Source organism: Mixophyes fleayi, chromosome 2 (genome assembly GCF_038048845.1).
Source record: "Mixophyes fleayi isolate aMixFle1 chromosome 2, aMixFle1.hap1, whole genome shotgun sequence".
In the NCBI taxonomy this organism is placed as follows: Eukaryota; Metazoa; Chordata; class Amphibia; order Anura; family Limnodynastidae; genus Mixophyes; species Mixophyes fleayi.
This window is the reverse complement of record NC_134403.1, coordinates 11,396,116-11,416,662: the sequence shown is the minus strand read 5'-3', so window position 1 is coordinate 11,416,662 and position 20,547 is coordinate 11,396,116. Positions and strand designations below refer to the sequence as shown.

The 20,547-nt window shown below is 48.3% G+C and overlaps 1 protein-coding gene across 1 annotated transcript; it reads left to right on the top strand.

The window, feature by feature from the left end:
* The first annotated feature begins 1,453 nt into the window (after positions 1-1,453).
* TPP1 (tripeptidyl peptidase 1) lies at positions 1,454-19,057 on the top strand. The gene is made up of 13 exons (XM_075198477.1): positions 1,454-1,575; positions 5,082-5,162; positions 6,330-6,469; positions 7,441-7,591; positions 8,648-8,769; positions 11,942-12,120; positions 12,489-12,687; positions 13,009-13,197; positions 13,793-13,865; positions 14,335-14,455; positions 14,554-14,712; positions 17,829-17,957; positions 18,098-19,057. Exons 1-13 carry the CDS (start codon positions 1,514-1,516, stop codon positions 18,233-18,235), a joined length of 1,743 nt encoding a protein of 580 aa, XP_075054578.1. The 5' UTR covers positions 1,454-1,513; the 3' UTR covers positions 18,236-19,057.
* Positions 19,058-20,547: the final 1,490 nt, after the last annotated feature.

Sequence of the window (20,547 nt, the reverse complement as noted above, 5' to 3'; positions counted from 1 at the left end):
CATCATGGAGTCTGTCTGGGATTAGATAGATAGATAGATGTATCTATAGGTCACATTATTATACACCTCCTATGTGACATATTGATACACAGTATACAGGATATATACATATTATTATACACCTCCTATATGTATCATTATACTGTATATATCCTGTATACTGAGTATCACATTATTATATACCTATGTGACATATAGATACACAGTATATATATAGGAGGTGTATAATAATATGATACATAGATACACATAATACAGGATATATACACTATAATAATAATATCTGTAAGATGTGTATAATAATGTGATAGATAGATACACAGTTTACAGGATATATACAGTATAATAATGATATATATAAGAGGTGTATAATAATATGATACAGATACACAGTATACAGGATATATACAGTATAATAATGATATATATATGGGAGGTGTATAATAATGTGATACATAGATACACAGTATACAGGATATATACAGTATAATAATGATATATATATAAGAGGTGTATAATAATATGATACAGATACACAGTATACAGGATATATACAGTATAATAATGATATATATATGGGAGGTGTATAATAATGTGATACATAGATACACAGTATACAGGATATATACAGTATAATAATGATATATATAAGAGGTATATAATAATATGATACAGATACACAGTATACAGGATATATACAGTATAATAATGATATATATATATAGGTGTATAATAATGTGATACATAGATACACAGTATACAGGATATATACAGTATAATAATGATATATATAGGAGGTGTATAATAATATGATACATAGATACACAGTATACAGGATATATACAGTATAATAATGATATATATAGGAGGTGTATAATAATATGATACATAGATACACAGTATACAGGATATATACAGTATAATAATGATATCTGTAAGATGTGTATAATAATGTGATACATAGATACACAGTATACAGGATATATACAGTATAATAATGATATCTGTAAGATGTGTATAATAATATGATACATAGATACACAGTATACAGGATATATACAGTATAATAATGATATATATAGGAGGTGTATAATAATGTGATACATAGATACACAGTATACAGGATATATACAGTATAATAATGATATATATAGGAGGTGTATAATAATATGATACATAGATACACAGTATACAGGATATATACAGTATAATAATGATATCTGTAAGATGTGTATAATAATATGATACATAGATACACAGTATAAGGATATATACAGTATAATAATGATATATATAGGAGGTGTATAATAATATGATACATAGACACACAGTATACAGAATATATACAGTATAATAATGATATATATATAGGAGGTGTATAATAATATGATACATAGATACACAGTATACAGAATATATACAGACAGTATAATAATGATACATTTAGGGAGGGGGTGTAATAATGTGACATGTGACCAGACGGATCAGCTGACAGTCACATGACAGGGAGGACATGACCGAGATACAATGTAACAGCCTCAGTCGGTCTCCGGGCGCTGCAGACATGTCACACAGGTAACCGGCTCTTCTTATGTAACTGCTGTGGACAGGGACAGACCCGACCCCACATACGTGAGACCCCCGGCTGTGACCCCGGGTGTCATTGTGTCCTTGGTGGGTGATGTGTGGCCCCCGGTTGTCAGTGAACTGCGAGGGTGATGTGTGGCTCGGCTGTGTGTCCCGGGAGGGAGATGTGTGACCCCGTGTGTCAGTGTGTCCTTGGTGGGTGATGTGTGGCCCCGTCTGTGTGTTCCGGGAGGGAGATGTGTGGCCCCCAGGTGTCAGTGTGGCCCCCAGGTGGCAGTATGTCCTGGGAGAGTGATACGTGGTCCCCAGGTGGCAGTATGTCCTGGGAGGGTGATACGTGGTCCCCAGGTGGCAGTATGTCCTGGGAGGGTGATGCGTGGCCCCAGGTGGCAGTATGTCCTGGGAGGGTGATACGTGGTCCCCAGGTGGCAGTATGTCCTGGGAGGGTGATGCGTGGCCCCAGGTGGCAGTATGTCCTGGGAGAGTGATACGTGGTCCCCAGGTGGCAGTATGTCCTGGGAGAGTGATACGTGGTCCCCAGGTGGCAGTATGTCCTGGGAGGGTGATGCGTGGCCCCAGGTGGCAGTGTGTACTGGGAGGGTGATGTGTGGCCCCAGGTGTCAGTGTGTCCTGGGAGAGTGATACGTGGTCCCCAGGTGGCAGTATGTCCTGGGAGGGTGATACGTGGTCCCCAGGTGGCAGTATGTCCTGGGAGGGTGATACGTGGTCCCCAGGTGGCAGTATGTCCTGGGAGAGTGATACGTGGTCCCCAGGTGGCAGTATGTCCTGGGAGAGTGATACGTGGTCCCCAGGTGGCAGTATGTCCTGGGAGGGTGATGCGTGGCCCCAGGTGGCAGTGTGTACTGGGAGGGTGATGTGTGGCCCCAGGTGTCAGTGTGTCCTGGGAGAGTGATACGTGGTCCCCAGGTGGCAGTATGTCCTGGGAGGGTGATACGTGGTCCCCAGGTGGCAGTATGTCCTGGGAGGGTGATACGTGGTCCCCAGGTGGCAGTATGTCCTGGGAGGGTGATACGTGGTTCCCAGGTGGCAGTATGTCCTGGGAGGGTGATGCGTGGCCCCAGGTGGCAGTGTGTACTGGGAGGGTGATGCGTGGCCCCAGGTGGCAGTATGTCCTGGGAGAGTGATACGTGGTCCCCAGGTGGCAGTATGTCCTGGGAGGGTGATGCGTGGCCCCAGGTGGCAGTGTGTACTGGGAGGGTGATGTGTGGCCCCAGGTGTCAGTGTGTCCTGGGAGAGTGATACGTGGTCCCCAGGTGGCAGTATGTCCTGGGAGGGTGATACGTGGTTCCCAGGTGGCAGTATGTCCTGGGAGGGTGATGCGTGGCCCCAGGTGGCAGTGTGTACTGGGAGGGTGATGCGTGGCCCCAGGTGGCAGTATGTCCTGGGAGAGTGATACGTGGTCCCCAGGTGGCAGTATGTCCTGGGAGGGTGATACGTGGTCCCCAGGTGGCAGTATGTCCTGGGAGGGTGATGCGTGGCCCCAGGTGGCAGTATGTCCTGGGAGAGTGATACGTGGTCCCCAGGTGGCAGTATGTCCTGGGAGGGTGATACGTGGCCCCAGGTGGCAGTGTGTACTGGGAGGGTGATGCGTGGTCCCCAGGTGGCAGTGTGTACTGGGAGGGCGATCCGTGGCCCCAGGTGTCAGTGTGTACTGGGAGGGTGATGTGTGGCCCCAGGTGTCAGTGTGTCCTGGGAGGGTGATGCGTGGCCCCAGGTGTCAGTGTGTACTGGGAGGGTGATGCGTGACCCCAGGTGGCAGTATGTCCTGGAAGGGTGATACGTGGTCCCCAGGTGTCAGTGTGTACTGGGAGGGTGATGCGTGGCCCCAGGTGTCAGTGTGTCCTGGAAGGGTGATACGTGGTCCCCAGGTGTCAGTGTGTACTGGGAGGGTGATGCGTGGCCCCAGGTGTCAGTGTGTACTGGGAGGGTGATGTGTGGCCCCCAGGTGTCAGTGTGTCCTGGAAGGGTGATACGTGGTCCCCAGGTGTCAGTGTGTACTGGGAGGGTGATGTGTGGCCCCCAGGTGTCAGTGTGTCCTGGAAGGGTGATACGTGGTCCCCAGGTGTCAGTGTGTACTGGGAGGGTGATGTGTGGCCCCAGGTGTCAGTGTGTCCTGGAAGGGTGATACGTGGTCCCCAGGTGTCAGTGTGTACTGGGAGGGTGATGCGTGGCCCCAGGTGTCAGTGTGTACTGGGAGGGTGATGTGTGGCCCCCAGGTGTCAGTGTGTCCTGGAAGGGTGATACGTGGTCCCCAGGTGTCAGTGTGTACTGGGAGGGTGATGTGTGGCCCCAGGTGTCAGTGTGTCCTGGAAGGGTGATACGTGGTCCCCAGGTGTCAGTGTGTACTGGGAGGGTGATGCGTGACCCCAGGTGTCAGTGTGTACTGGGAGGGTGATGTGTGGCCCCAGGTGTCAGTGTGTACTTGGAGGGTGATGCGTGGCCCCAGGTGTCAGTGTGTACTGGGAGGGTGATGCGTGGCCCCCAGGTGTCCTGGGAGGGTGATGTGTGGCCCCCAGGTGTCCTGAGAGGGTGGTGTGTGGCCCCTAGGTGTCCTGAGAGGGTGGTGTGTGGCCCCCAGGTGTCCTGAGAGGGTGATGTGTGGCCCCAGGTGTCAGTGTGTACTTGGAGGGTGATGCGTGGCCCCAGGTGTCAGTGTGTACTGGGAGGGTGATGCGTGGCCCCCAGGTGTCCTGGGAGGGTGATGCGTGGCCCCCAGGTGTCCTGGGAGGGTGATGCGTGGCCCCCAGGTGTCCTGGGAGGGTGATGTGTGGCCCCCAGGTGTCCTGAGAGGGTGGTGTGTGGCCCCTAGGTGTCCTGAGAGGGTGGTGTGTGGCCCCCAGGTGTCCTGGGAGAGTGATACGTGGTCCCCAGGTGTCAGTGTGTACTGGGAGGGTGATGTGTGGCCCCAGGTGTCAGTGTGTCCTGGAAGGGTGATACGTGGTCCCCAGGTGTCAGTGTGTACTGGGAGGGTGATGTGTGGCCCCAGGTGTCAGTGTGTACTGGGAGGGTGATGCGTGGCCCCAGGTGTCAGTGTGTACTGGGAGGGTGATGTGTGGCCCCAGGTGTCAGTGTGTCCTGGAAGGGTGATACGTGGTCCCCAGGTGTCAGTGTGTACTGGGAGGGTGATGCGTGACCCCAGGTGTCAGTGTGTACTGGGAGGGTGATGTGTGGCCCCAGGTGTCAGTGTGTACTGGGAGGGTGATGCGTGGCCCCAGGTGTCAGTGTGTACTGGGAGGGTGATGCGTGGCCCCCAGGTGTCCTGGGAGGGTGATGTGTGGCCCCCAGGTGTCCTGAGAGGGTGGTGTGTGGCCTCTAGGTGTCCTGAGAGGGTGGTGTGTGGCCCCCAGGTGTCCTGAGAGGGTGGTGTGTGGCCCCCAGGTGTCAGTGCTCCCGTACTTAGTTTAAAGCCACAGACAGAGAATGTAGAATGTTCCTGGCATACGGTATAATAATGATGATAACCTGTTTTCCAGGATCCTCCTCCTCCTGGTGCTTAGTGTCCTGCTGGCCGTCCCATCACGAGGGGTCTATCTGGAGCCAGATCAGAGTCTCAGGTCAGAGTCCATTTCTTATGTAGTATTATATATTGTTTATTATGTGAGCAGAAACTAGAATATTGTATAGAAGTGAATCCTAGTAATGAGCTGCCTGAAGAAGGGACCTTTGAGTCAGACATTCCAATCTTAAAACTGTATTGATTAGTGGTTAATTCTGGAAGGTGCTGTACAATGTCTGACAACAACTGCGACAGCTCAGGCGGATTATTCCCCTTCTGTAGTAATAACAGAATCACAGTTATTTATAGCGTACAGTACAGAAGTGTCACTGGTTATACTGTATAACTATAGGCGACAATCAGGTGTGAATGATTAACTAGTGCAGTTAGTTAACCCCTGATAGTGGGAAGAGAAAGGCAGAATAGCAGCACCTCTGGTGGTTCACAGATACTGCAGGGTAAACATAATAATAAAGTCCAATATAGCCCCAGAGGCAGGAGCTACCAAGATGAAGCAGCATCCTGAGGCAATACTGCAGAGGAAGCGAGGCAGATCCTGACAGAAAGTCTTACTTGTGCCGTCTCTTTTTCTAAGGGTAGAGCCTGGATATAGCTTTTACGTTCTCTGCAATTTCTCAGAGCACCACATGGTCTGATCTTTGGGTGAAGTTGCTGGGCCTCCCACACCAGGGAAGATTGGCTGCTGTCTTTCAGATTTTCCTTGTGAATAATCTTTCTCGGTGTAGAATGATGAACTTCCAGCCTGATGAGCAGCCACAATTGCCTCTCTGAGACCATTGCATTTGTCTCATCTCCTTGGCTTGACGGTAACACTGCAGACCAAAACTACCAAAGGTCCTCCTGTTGTACAGAGGTGGCAGCTTTTACCGATGATAACATAAAGATGTTAATTAGAAGAGAGAGAAAAATCCCCTTCTTCCTTGATATGGGATCAGTAGGGTGCACTGGCTTTTCACATATTGCTTCTTCATGTGACTTATTTTTTTGTTGAGTAGATAATGATTGAGTAAAATCTGTCACATGAGTTTAGCTTTATAAACATTTTAGGACTTGGGGAGGGCTGGATGATTGATAATTATGTTTTGATGAGTAACAGCACAGATTTGAGAAGAGGGTATATAATCTTTTCCACTTGACAGTAACGGAGGGGTCTCCATGGAGATGTAACTCATACTCTTCTCACCCATTGAATGCTGTCTTCCAGGATCCCGAAGGGATGGACGCGGACGGCGCGCCTCGCAGGGAGCGATCCTGTCATACTGACATTTGCTCTGAAGCAGCAGAATGTGGACAAGTTACAAGAGTTGGTGGGACGGGTGTCAGACCCCGAGTCCTCGCATTATGGTAAATGATTTACTACATACACAAATAACCCCTCATCAAGTCTGTCTAAAAATGAAACTAGGGCTAAATAAATTATGTATTATAGAGGAGGATGAACTGTACTTTTTCGCATATATCACAATTTACAGTTCACCCATTATATCCCTCAGAAGTTGCTCCCTGCACGCTGCCATATTTCTAAGCTCATTGTATGTTAGCAGTGATGTTATTGCACCTTACGTGTTAACTGTGGAGAATTTACATGTTATAATTCTGTTTGCAATGGAGCTGCTGCGCTATCAGGACCCCCCCCCCTAATTACTACATGGGAAAGAGGAGAAGGTTGTTAATAAGGTTAGCTTTGATCTCCAAAGATTATCTGTAACCAATCCCAAGCAGGTTACCTGTTTAACCTCTTAGAGACCACGACGCTTCTTGTACAGCTTCATATATAAGGCTATTAAATTACTACTTCCATGGATCATACATTGTGATTCGGAAGTCTTTTTACAGCATGGAAATGGGCGTGCTCCTCTCCTGACGAGGGATACCCCTAAAAATGTCCCCTTTCCCACCTCACCTTTTTGCATGGATCCACAAAACTAGGCGCGCCAACTCCTTACTGAGAATGGAACGCTTTCACTGCACTGCCTCAGCTCGCCATAGTCGGGTCATCTGCAAATCAACGCCCACGGCGGTTCTGTGTGTTGTAACTATGGCCCAATGTGTGCTTAATTGCTGCATGTAAGTAAAAGGTCTTTAATGTAATTGTTCCCTGTTTTTTCCTCCTGTTTGTGATTATGTTGCTTATGTTGGTTTTAAATACATATTACTGCAGTGCAATTTAGTATTCACATTACAGTTGAAATACGCCCCCTGTACACCGTGCATGAGTCCGATGTGGGGTAACGTGAGCCTCGATACTGAGCGACTACTATGTGGCTCTGCTGGCAATATGGACACAGACAATGTCTGATATCTGTCTCCTGCAGGTCAGTTCCTGTCCCTGGATGAGCTCCGTACTCTGGTCCAACCATCGGATGACACCCTGAGGATAGTAAGGACCTGGCTGGAGAAACACGGGGTCCAGGAGTGCGACAGTGTCCTGACCAGAGATTTCTTAGAGTGCCGAACACAGGCCAGGTCAGTCTTCTGCCAGCTGCACCCTGCCCGCACCCTGGGTGTTAGATGCTAATACCCACAAAAAATTCCCCCAGCATGCTGCTATAGCCAGCAAAAGACCTGCCATTACTACTGTAGATAACCCCACCCTTTCAGCACCTGCTATGAGCCTATAAATTGATTGAGCAACTTCCACTCCTGTATTTGTCTGAGAGGCATGTTGGTGTCAGTAGCTGAGGGGGAGTAATGCGCTGAATTGCTGTTTGGAGGCTTCTGGGGTACCTCTTTGGTAAGTTGGCTCTCAATTTAAAAACACATATGTATGGTGCAAATATATGGGACTCACTGTTTAGAGTTAGGACCACCCTATTAGTAAAAGCGCCATGGAGTGGCGGGTGTCTTTAACATACATTTGCAAATGTGTGCAACAAAGACTTTTGCATTGTTATCTACAGTAGAAATGACAGGTCTTTTGCTGGTTATAGCAGTGTGCTGGGGGGATTTTTTTTGTGTGTTTGTTCCTTTCAGGATAACCCCACCTGCTATGAGCCTATAAATTGATTGAGCAACTTCCACTTCTGTAAATGCTAATACCCCACAGAAGCCACTCTGAACTGAATACGTCCCCGCAACAAACTATATAGGACGATAGAGGTCTGGTTTTTCCGCCCGTGATTAACCCCTTCTGTGCCAGCACTGCTCTGTTGTCCTCTCCGCCCTCCGGCTCTTGTCTGACTCTTGTTGTCGGCCTCAGATGTTCCTCTGTCTCCTTCTACCTTTCATTACTTGTTTCCGAGCTCTCCCTTACCTCCCGGTGTTTCCCTGTTTGTCTCCTTAATGACCGGCCTTGTGCCCCCATCTCTCCTATGTATCACCCTTATATAAACAGGAGTGGTGATGCCTCAGGAACACATTATGTGAGACCAGTCAGGTTTTTTCTTACTAATTTGGTGCCTCAGTGCTGTATATTAGGACAAGAGACTGGGACTGGCTGTAATATTACCTCATCTTCCTCTAATCTCCAGCTTGTATTATATTGTGTACCCTCATCCTGCCTCTTCTCACCCTGTGTTGCAGCGTTGCAGAGAGTCTGCTCCCTGGCGCCCAGTTCCACCGGTACGAGAAGGGAAACGTTAGTGTGGTCCGTTCCAGCTCCGTCTATTCGCTGATCCCTGAGGTGGCTTCACAGATTGACTTTGGTTAGTTATATGGAAAGGACAGACTGTGGTTAGTATTGGAGATGATGGACAACTGTAGGGGAAGGGGACAGATGGGTGACACCTGTCTATGGGAGCGGGGGATGTCTGTCTGTTTATGGGGGAGGTGAGGCAGGTGGAATCCTGTTTGTGTACATTAGGGGAAGGGTGAGCACTTGTCTCTTCATAGAGGTGGACACTTGTGTCCATACCAGGCAATGTGGGGGGGTTGTGGCAGACAGAACCTATCTATGTACATGCAGGAGGGAGGGTGAGACAGGCAGGCACCTGTATCTGTATATAGGGGAGGGGCAGACAGACTTCTGTATCTGTATATAGGGGAGGGTGAGACAGGCAGCCTTCTGTATCTGTATATAGGGGAGGGGCAGGCAGGCCCCTGTATCTGTATATAGGGGAGGAGGGGCAGACAGGCTCCTGTATCTGTATATAGGGGAGGAGGGGCAGGCAGGCACCTGTATCTGTATATAGGGGAGGAGGGGCAGGCAGGCACCTGTATCTGTATATAGGGGAGGGGGGCAGGCAGGCACCTGTATCTGTATATAGGGGAGGGGGGGCAGGCAGGCACCTGTATCTGTATATAGGGGAGGGGGGGCAGGCAGGCACCTGTATCTGTATATAGGGGAGGGGGGGCAGGCAGGCACCTGTATCTGTATATAGGGGAGGGGGGCAGGCAGGCACCTGTATCTGTATATAGGGGAGGGGGGCAGGCAAGCACCTGTATCTGTATATAGTGGAGGGGGGCAGGCAGGCAGGCACCTGTATCTGTATATAGGGGAGGGGGGGCAGGCAGGCACCTGTATCTGTATATAGGGGAGGGGGGGCAGGCAGGCACCTGTATCTGTATATAGGGGAGGGGGGGCAGGCAGGCACCTGTATCTGTATATAGGGGAGGGGGGGCAGGCAGGCACCTGTATCTGTATATAGGGTAGGGGGGCAGGCAAGCACCTGTATCTGTATATAGGGGAGGGGGGCAGGCAGGCAGGCACCTGTATCTGTATATAGGGGAGGGGGGGCAGGCAAGCACCTGTATCTGTATATAGGGGAGGGGGGCAGGCAGGCAGGCACCTGTATCTGTATATAGGGGAGGGGGGGCAGGCAGGCACCTGTATCTGTATATAGGGGAGGGGGGGCAGGCAGGCTCCTGTATCTGTATATAGGGGAGGGGGGCAGGCAGGCTCCTGTATCTGTATATAGGGGAGGGGGGCAGGCAGGCAGGCACCTGTATCTGTATATAGGGGAGAGGGGCAGGCAGGCAGGCTCCTGTATCTGTATATAGGGGAGGGGGGGGCAGGCAGGCACCTGTATCTGTATATAGGGGAGGGGGGGCAGGCAGGCACCTGTATCTGTATATAGGGGAGGGGGGGCAGGCAGGCTCCTGTATCTGTATATAGGGGAGGGGGGCAGGCAGGTAGGCACCTGTATCTGTATATAGGGGAGGGGGGCAGGCAGGCTCCTGTATCTGTATATAGGGGAGGGGGGGCAGGCAGGCACCTGTATCTGTATATAGGGGAGGGGGGGCAGGCAGGCACCTGTATCTGTATATAGGGGAGGGGGGGCAGGCAGGCACCTGTATCTGTATATAGGGGAGGGGGGGCAGGCAGGCACCTGTATCTGTATATAGGGGAGGGGGGGCAGGCAGGCACCTGTATCTGTATATAGGGGAGGGGGGGCAGGCAGGCACCTGTATCTGTATATAGGGGAGGGGGGGCAGGCAGGCACCTGTATCTGTATATAGGGGAGGGGGGCAGGCAGGCACCTGTATCTGTATATAGGGGAGGGGGGCAGGCAAGCACCTGTATCTGTATATAGTGGAGGGGGGCAGGCAGGCAGGCACCTGTATCTGTATATAGGGGAGGGGGGGCAGGCAGGCACCTGTATCTGTATATAGGGGAGGGGGGGCAGGCAGGCACCTGTATCTGTATATAGGGGAGGGGGGGCAGGCAGGCACCTGTATCTGTATATAGGGTAGGGGGGCAGGCAAGCACCTGTATCTGTATATAGGGGAGGGGGGCAGGCAGGCACCTGTATCTGTATATAGGGGAGGGGGGGCAGGCAAGCACCTGTATCTGTATATAGGGGAGGGGGGCAGGCAGGCAGGCAGGCACCTGTATCTGTATATAGGGGAGGGGGGGCAGGCAGGCACCTGTATCTGTATATAGGGGAGGGGGGGTAGGCAGGCTCCTGTATCTGTATATAGGGGAGGGGGGCAGGCAGGCAGGCACCTGTATCTGTATATAGGGGAGGGGGGCAGGCAGGCATCTGTATATAGGGGAGGGGGGGCAGGCAGGCACCTGTATCTGTATATAGGGGAGGGGGGGCAGGCAGGCTCCTGTATCTGTATATAGGGGAGGGGGGGCAGGCAGGCTCCTGTATCTGTATATAGGGGAGGGGGGCAGGCAGGCAGGCACCTGTATCTGAATATAGGGGAGAGGGGCAGGCAGGCAGGCTCCTGTATCTGTATATAGGGGAGGGGGGGCAGGCAGGCACCTGTATCTGTATATAGGGGAGGGGGGGCAGGCAGGCACCTGTATCTGTATATAGGGGAGGGGGGGCAGGCAGGCTCCTGTATCTGTATATAGGGGAGGGGGGCAGGCAGGTAGGCACCTGTATCTGTATATAGGGGAGGGGGGCAGGCAGGCTCCTGTATCTGTATATAGGGGAGGGGGGGCAGGCAGGCACCTGTATCTGTATATAGGGGAGGGGGGGCAGGCAGGCACCTGTATCTGTATATAGGGGAGGGGGGGCAGGCAGGCACCTGTATCTGTATATAGGGGAGGGGGGGCAGGCAGGCACCTGTATCTGTATATAGGGGAGGGGGGCAGGCAAGCACCTGTATCTGTATATAGGGGAGGGGGGCAGGCAGGCACCTGTATCTGTATATAGGGGAGGGGGGGCAGGCAGGCACCTGTATCTGTATATAGGGGAGGGGGGGGCAGGCAGGCACCTGTATCTGTATATAGGGGAGGGGGGGGCAGGCAGGCACCTGTATCTGTATATAGGGGAGGGGGGCAGGCAAGCAGGCACCTGTATCTGTATATAGGGGAGGGGGGCAGGCAGGCACCTGTATCTGTATATAGGGGAGGGGGGAAAAGGCAGGCTCCTGTATCTGTATAGAGTTAGTTATAGTCGGACATAATTTTCTTTCTCTCCTCAGTGGGGGGCCTGCATCGTTTTCCACCTGAGAGGAAAGTCCTGAGGAGATCAGAGAACAGACAGAGTGATGTAGATGCAGGTTTTCACCTGGGGGTCACCCCTTCCATCCTGCGTCAGAGATATAATCTTTCTGCCAGTGATGTCGGAACTCACCCCAACAACAGCCAGGCCTGTGCTCAGGTACTAATTACTCAAAGTATGTATAATCCACTCGCACTCCCCAACTCTCACCTAAGTACCAGTCTCCACCCATTAGGAATAAGTTGGCTTTCAGCAATTCATAAATCAGTCCTCGATATAATGCAGAACAAATGTAAGGCAAGAGAGCCTCAGATGTTACCTAATTATGCTCTTCCAGGCTGGTAGCTAAAAGTGGGATTCGGTTTGTAGTGTACGGTTTTTTTTGAAAAAGAAATATCAGCAAAATAAAGTTTTTAAATACAGACGTAACAATCTGAATTCAGTTATTAGATATTGAGAGCCCACATGGAGGACATCAAAGCTTCACCGCCTTAGTTTTCTAACCAATGTTTCTGTCTTTTTTTCAGTTTTTGGAACAGTATTTCCACCCCGGGGACCTCTCTGAATTTATGCAGCTCTTTGGTGGAAGCTTTCAGCACCGCTCGGAGGTGGATCAGGTGATTGGCGAGCAGGGAGGAGGCCGCGCCGGCCTGGAGGCCAGTTTGGATGTAGAGTACATCATGAGCATGGGGGCAAACATTTCGACTTGGGTATTTAGTAACCCGGGTAAGTCAGTGTCAGCGGCGTTATCATGATATGGGAGAGCTTTATGTCCCCTCACATGATGCACCTTCAGAATTTGTCCAGTAGTAAATAACTGGTCCTGACCAATATGTCTTTTTTTTGGGGCGACCTAATTGTTAGATAAGCAATACATTCTATTGGAACGGTCTCTTTTTGTGCTCCTAGAACAATGGTGGTATTTGAGTACCACTGATCTGAGTTTTTTCACGTGCTTTGAGGGTAGATGATTCCATCCATTGATTTCATCAGGTATGAGGGCGCTGGTCCTTCACAAAGTGCCACAAATATGTATCATCTCCACAGGTCGCCACGAGTCCCAGGAACCATTCCTGGAATGGATGATATTGCTGAGTAACATGTCTTCTGTCCCGTGGGTTCACACAATCAGTTATGGCGATGATGAGGACAGTCTGTCGGTGGCTTTCATGCAAAGAATCAATGCAGAATTCATGAAGGCAGCTGCCCGAGGTCTCACGGTCCTGTTTGCTTCAGGTAATTGTTGTGGAAGTATCGATAGCCCTGGTTAATCCTTCCTGCCCTGCCCAGCCCTTGGGTTTATGCAGTCAACTACCCTGACCAAACAGGGGCTCAACTAATGTAATGTGTTTCTATGGTTCTGGCAGAGAATCGAATGGGCACTATGATTATCTCCAATGCTTTATTGAACAATTTGCTTAGAAAGGGAGAGGGAAAGATGAAGATTCATATATTAAGGGCGGAAGAGAGGGTTGTTATTCTAATCAGCAGCTCTTCAGAAGTTTGCAGATATCCAGAGTCCCACCACAAGCTATGACTTCCAATTTGGCAGAGAATGAGAGCAATTCCCCCTTTCTCTAAGCTCCAAATAAATGTTTGATACCAGCAGCTGGTATATAATTTGTAGGTTCAGGATTGGTCAGTTATGTTACATAGCACAGTCTGTGCAATCAGATCAACCTACCATGCGATGCAGTCATCCAGTGCTCACTCCTGCCAGCGATTGGTGGGATGTTTCTCAAGCCTCTCATCTCTGTGCTTGAGGCATGTGGACCCTACTAAAACGTAGGCCAGACATCCAGATAACAAAACTGTGTAATAAACTTTTCAGGCGACGAAGGAGCTGGTTGCAGAGCAGTTGGTAAAGGAAAAGATGTCTTCCGTCCAAGCTTCCCCGCCAGCAGGTGAGTAAGTTCTCATCCAATGACCTCTGCGCTGACTGTGTATAACAGTATGCTCTGTAGGATGGGGTCCATGGAGGAGTTTCAGGCGTCACTTGACAAAAAAACTTCCTCTTTTACTAAATTTCCGTTCTGTTTTTTTGTAAATTGGCGTTGTTGGGAACATTTTTTAATTGAGATTTATGGCAGTATTTTTTATCATAACAAACAAGTATAATGGTGGTATGGGCAGGTAATCTGTACTGTAGGGAAGGTAGTGTGCCGTGTAGGGCGGCATGGGCATATAAAATATATATATATATATGCATCAATCTACCAGTTTGTGGGATTGGGGTCAATATAAGGAGAATTATCAGGTGGATTTATTATGCAAAATACTAAATAGACCCAATCCATCAGTGGCTGACTTAGAATTACTCCGTTATCAGGGTACATAATATAATGTCCAGTAATGCTTGGTGTCTTTTCACAGTCCTTATGTCACCACTGTTGGTGGAACCTCCTTTAAGAACCCTTTTCAGGTAGTTTATGAAGTGACTGATTACATCAGTGGGGGTGGATTCAGCAATGTTTTCCCCATGCCAGACTACCAGGTAAGGTGGCCATCAGCTTGTCTTGTGACATCCAAATCTTATAGCAGTCATTGTTCTATCAGGTCATCTCTGGGTTTCCCATCTACTTCTCCCTGAAGGTCTCCGCAGTATCAAAGTATTTGAAGTCCACGGTGAAGATGCCACCAGACAGTTACTATAACCGCAGCGGACGGGCGTATCCTGATGTGGCTGCTCTCTCTGACAACTACTGGGTTGTGACAGACCGGGTCCCAATTCCATGGGTATCGGGCACCTCGGTGAGATTCTAGGGTCACACGTTACTCTTACATTCGATCATAAGCTAAGGAAAGTGTGAGGGGAACAGTGTATGGGCTGTTGTGGGCACTTACTGGCCGTGTAAGTAGGAACTCCCACTATTACGGATCCACCCCACGCCCTTCAAGCATATACACCGGAAACTCAGCTCAGGCCTTTCTCTACTTTGCTGGAAACCTCTTCTTCCCATAGCAATGTTCCCAAGCCCCCTGTCCCGATCACTCCATCCTCCTCCCTATTCTCTGAGCTTATCCTTTCCCGCTAATCTCGGGCCCATTTCTCCTTCCTGTTTCCTGCTGTCCTTCTCCTTTTACGTACCTCTCAGCTCCGATCCTCCTACTTTCTCGCTGGTCTCCTTCTTTCACGTACCTCTCGGCTCTGATCCTGCTTCCTGATCCTCCTCCTTTCCCATTGTCATCCTTTTTTTTTCCCCCGTCCTGCTCCTTTCACGTTCCTCTCGGCTCTGATCCCCCTCCACCTCCTCTTTTCCCCGCTGTCCTCTCTTCTCATGCCTCTTTAGTCTGATCCTTTCCCACTGGTCTTGGGCCTGATCCATTCTATCCTGCTTAACCTCCTTTTGTTTCTTGTTTTTTATGCAATCTTTCTTTATTGGTAAAATTTTACATACACGAGTATTCTGGTCATTTGCTTAAACCACTCTTCATCACAAGTAGGATAGGAGTCTGAATTTTCTGACTCTTGTCTAGGGCTATGGTTATATGAGTGATATTAAGACTGATGAGCGAGGTATGGTTGTTACAGATTGTCGCGTAGTCACAGTCTTTGAACTCACTCTATCTTCATTTGGCACAAATGCTGCCATGTTTCCTCTGTGAGAGACATGATAAAATGTACATTAAAGGAGTTAAGATTATAAAGAAATGGTGCAACACCTTGTTTAAAATGGATCACCCGTATCACCGCACCATCAATTCTGTCTGCATGGAGCTCGTGCACCACCGCTCCTGGAATGTACGTAAAGGACAACGTATTATGAGAACCACGCTGTGGACTCGTGGAGGACAAGACCATTCCATGGTCAGGACATCTTAGTTATGGTGGGGGTCACCAGCTGTAGGTGACAATGATGACCCTTAATCATAAATAAACCACAAGATGTGATATACACCTTTAACAAACACTTTTGATGAGAGTAGAGAGACCAAACTTGCAGTCTCTTAATCCCCATTAGCATCTATTGAACTAACAGCAATAATTTCTGATCCTAGTTTTTCAAAATCCCACCTAAACACCATCAGGTCCCTATTGATTTAAATTTCATTAGTTAACTAAGACTCAAATACTCTCACCCTACAGTTCAAAGTCGTGTATATAAAAGTCAAGCTTATATAAAATATATATAACATGACATCTGTGAGGTTCTACACTAGCTTAAACCTTGCCGATCAAGCAGGACTTTGAAGTGTTAGAACTACAAGAGTTGTTACACAAGGAAATAGACTATCCACAAAAAGAATTTACATACCTAGCGTTCTTGGAGGAGAGTAGTGAATCTGCAGACGAGAACAACACCAGGCTCATGGCGGTCGTAGCTCAAAAGGCGACACAGTTTAGGTTAATGCAACAAAGAGTCGATGATTTAGACAATAGATGTCGGCAAAATAATTTACATGTATCTGGACTCCCAGAAGACATTTCCTCACAGGGAGTAGTTGATTCACCTTCCAAGATTTAAACAAAATCTTAGAATAAGACTCAAACAAGCACAGAGCGCCTCTCCCAGGAGATACTCCAACAGACAGACAGATAGATGTAATCTGCAGGTTCCATAACTACACCCAGAAAGAATAAATAATAAAGAGGACACCGCACTCGACGGCAAAGCTTTTGATGTGAGCTAGATCCAGCTATTCCAAGACCTGCCTGGTGATACATTGCAGCCTCATAGCATACTTTCAGTTTTCTTAGCTTCTTGCTCTCCCCTTCTGACCTTTTATTAATGCTTCTTCCTGGTCGTCCTTTATCTTTTATTCCTTCTTGTTCTGTTGTTCTTTCTTCTGATGCCCTCTGCCCTCTCTTTCTGATACTCATACATTCTGGTCTGATTCTGTCTTGCTCCTTCTTCTCCTCAAACCTACTCTGCATTCTCTTCTCTCTATCTCTTTTCCCATCTTTATTTTCTTGTCCTCCACTCTGCTTTCCCTGTCTTCCTCCACCCTATTTACCCTGTCCTTCCTCTGTCCTCCGCCCTACTCTCCATTTCCCCCTCCCTGCTCTTCCTCTTCTCTCCCTGTTCCCTTCCGGCCTAATTCCCTTATCCTCCGCTCTGCTTTCTCTCTCATCCTTTTTCTTCTCTGGTGTCCTACTCTCCATGTCCTACTCCCTCCTCCTCTTCTCCCCCTGTCCTTCCTTCTGATCCCCATGTCCTATCTATATGCAGCCCTCTACCTTTTTCCCCTTGGCTAAGTTACAGACATTCATTTTCTCCTGATGATGGATTGCCTGTCTTGTCTTACTCCTGAGCGTGCTGATGGTGTAACATTTTTTTACAGAGTTTGGAAGAGGAAATCCACCACAATTACCACTTCATCACTCAGCAATGCAACCTCTAGTTACACTGTTCTTGTTCTGCGTCATTCCTCTTCCGCTCACAGATCCCTTGCAAAGATTTACCCCTGAGCCCGCAGACATGGTGTAATGGCTCTGTTACAGGAGATTGAGAGGAAAGACAGAGGAGCACACAGCAGGCTTCTCTTATTGCAGGGATCACTGAGGCTGAGGGTATTGATTATAGTCACAGTAGTTAAGTGCTTCTTGGAATGGGGGGACCTGTGAAAATTGGGAAGGGGGGGGGGGGTGTAAGGGCCATGGGGGTAGTCTAAACCAAATGTCCAGTTATGGTGGATTTTATGCAATATGCCTGGCAATGAGGGAGTCCGTGCATTGTGCATATAACCATGGAGGGTGGGATAGAAAGCTTAGCAATGGTGGTCTTCTGCAGAGTGTGACTAGTAATAGGATTGAGGCTGCTATGTGTCTGGCAATCAGTGCAGGCAGTAACCAGGTCACCTCTATATGAATAAACTAACCGTCCTGTAAATGAATGCTCCCTGATGCACTTTCATATTTATTGTAGGCTTCCACACCCGTGTTCGGTGGAATTCTCTCTTTAATTAATGACCAGCGTATAAAAAGGGGTCTCTCCCCCTTGGGTTTCTTAAACCCGGCATTGTACCGTCTTCAAGCCGCAGATGCTCTATATGACGTAAGTACTGAGTTTTTCCCGTGCACACCGTCGGTGATATGCCTCCCCAACATGTTCCCACCTGCAGCCTCTCTGATGTATGGCGCTCTGCAGAATGAAAGACATGGTGGTCTACGACTTTCTCCCTCTCTCACCTGCAGGTCACAGAAGGATGTCACTTATCCTGCATTGATGATCTTGTCCTAGGACAAGGATTCTGCGCAGCTCCAGGGTGGGACCCGGTGACTGGCTGGGGGACCCCTAACTACCCAGGGTTACTGAAATCCTTGCTCCAGTGATGTGTGTGCCTTTCTGGAGCAGAAGCCCTCTACCTTGGCTCTGCTACTATTGCGAGAATCATCCAGTTACTGGCTGTAGTCTCCACTAGGAGGCTCTTTGTTCTTCTAAAGACTGAGCACTTCAACGAATCCAAACAGTATAATGGACAACAGCTGATCAATTCTTATGCTTATAGCACTTTCCCTTCTGCAATTATCCTCTATCCGGTCTCAGCTTATGTGTGGCCAGGTGGCACTGGGACAGGTGTGATTAGACTAAGAACCTCACCCTTATAATACCTGAACCCCATGATCCAGCACCTCCTCAGTCTCCGGCATTCGATGCTGTCACAGTTTAATCTCAGGGAGTGCAACAATGCACAATTATCTACTGAATGTTTGGGGGCTATTTGGTATTTATAGTGAGTTTTGTGAGTTTGCAGATGAAGTAAATAATCAACATTGCACACAGTTAATTCATTTAATTTGTCCAAACACTAAAGTATGCAGTGGACAATCTGAGGTCCTGGTCTACCACCAGCAGCCAACCACATAACGTCTGATCATTACCTTGTGTGGTCTGTAGGTGATGAAAGCAGATGTGTGATTGGCTGATCCTGATCACAAGATGCTGCTGTCTGTACCCCTAACTCTGTGATTCCTCTTACTCAGAATACTTAGATCAGTCCAAGTTTCCTTATCACAGGGAGATTGGGATTTTAGTGAGGGGGGAGCAGCAGGGTCATAGAAAGAGGACCGTCTCGGAGAACGCTTTAAGAAACGGATTTTCTTTTATTTGCTTTCTGGTTTTGTTTTGATTACAATAAAGATTTTTTTGTTACACACTCTGCTCCTAGTTTCTCTGTAAATAATACCCCTCTTTTATACAGTGCTGTACAAGTGAGATAATACTCATACTGCCCCTGCACCCAACACTCGGAGGTATCTCGTTATTACTCTGTACTACATGGCCAAAAGTATGTGGACCCCCCTTTAATTATAATTAGTGTGTTTGGACATTGCTAACAGGTGCATAAATGCAGCATACAGCCATGCAATCCCCTTAGTCAGACATTAGCAGTAGAATCTGTGGCACTGTCATAGAATGCCACCTTTCTAACGAATTTCTGCTAGAGCTGCCCCGGTCATATGCAAGTGCTGTTATTGTGAAGTGGAAATATCTGGGAGCAACAACAGCTCCACCGTGAAGCGGTGGCCGCACAATCTCACAGAACAGGACTGCCGAGAGATGAAGCTCATGGTGCATATAAATCATCGATCTTTGGTTGTAACACTCATTACCGAATTCCAAACTACTTCTGGAGGCAACATTAGCATAAGATCTGTTCATCGGGAGACTCGTGGATTGGTTTCCATGTCCGAGCCGCTACACACAAGTTTTAGAACACTGCAATGCCAAACGCCACCTGTAGTGGTCGCTATTGTAGCAGTGGAGAAATGTTATTTGGAGTGACGAATCGCACTTCACCATCTGGCAGTGTGTTGGATGAATTTGGGTTTGGCAGATGCCAGAAGAACGCCTCCAAACAGAATGCATACTGGCAATTGTAAAAATAGGTGAAGAAGGTCCCTTAGTGCCACTAAAGGGAAATCTTAATGTTACAGCATACAATGACATTCTAGAGAATTGTGTGCTCTCAACTTTGGCAACAGTTTGGGAAGGCCCTTTTGTGCCCAAAGTGGGTCCATAACAAAAAAAAAAATGAAGTTTGGTGTAGTAGACCTTGACTGCTCTGCACAGATCCCTGACCTCAACCACATTGTACACCTGTGGGATGAATGGCCTGATCACCCAACATCAGTGCCCAACCTCATACTCTGAATGGATGTGAATCTCCGCAGTCATGTTCAAAATCTAGTGAAAAGTCTTCCAGGAAGAGTGGAGGTTGTTATATCTGCAAAGGGGGAACCAACTCCATATTAATGACCATGGTTTTGGAATGAGGTGTTCACAGACTTTTGCTATATAGGGCGGATTCAATTGTCTGCAATGTTCTTCATTGCTTTTTTTACCTCTATGGGGTGTGAACAAAATGAGCGTTACAAGCAAATAAATCCACGAAAAGTGTCTTGCGACTGTTCTGCAGACACCTCCCGTAGATATTTTGAGAATAGAATTCCCCGCATAGTGTATAATGTCACATAAATTATTCCGTTCAGCAGATTTCAGCTCGAATTAGATGGGGAAGAAACCTTTATTTATTGGATACATATTAGCTGCTTGTTATATTAACAATTGTAATATCACACAGTGTAATTCACAGCCTTGGACACTAATATATTAATATATATATATATATTTCTCCTTAACA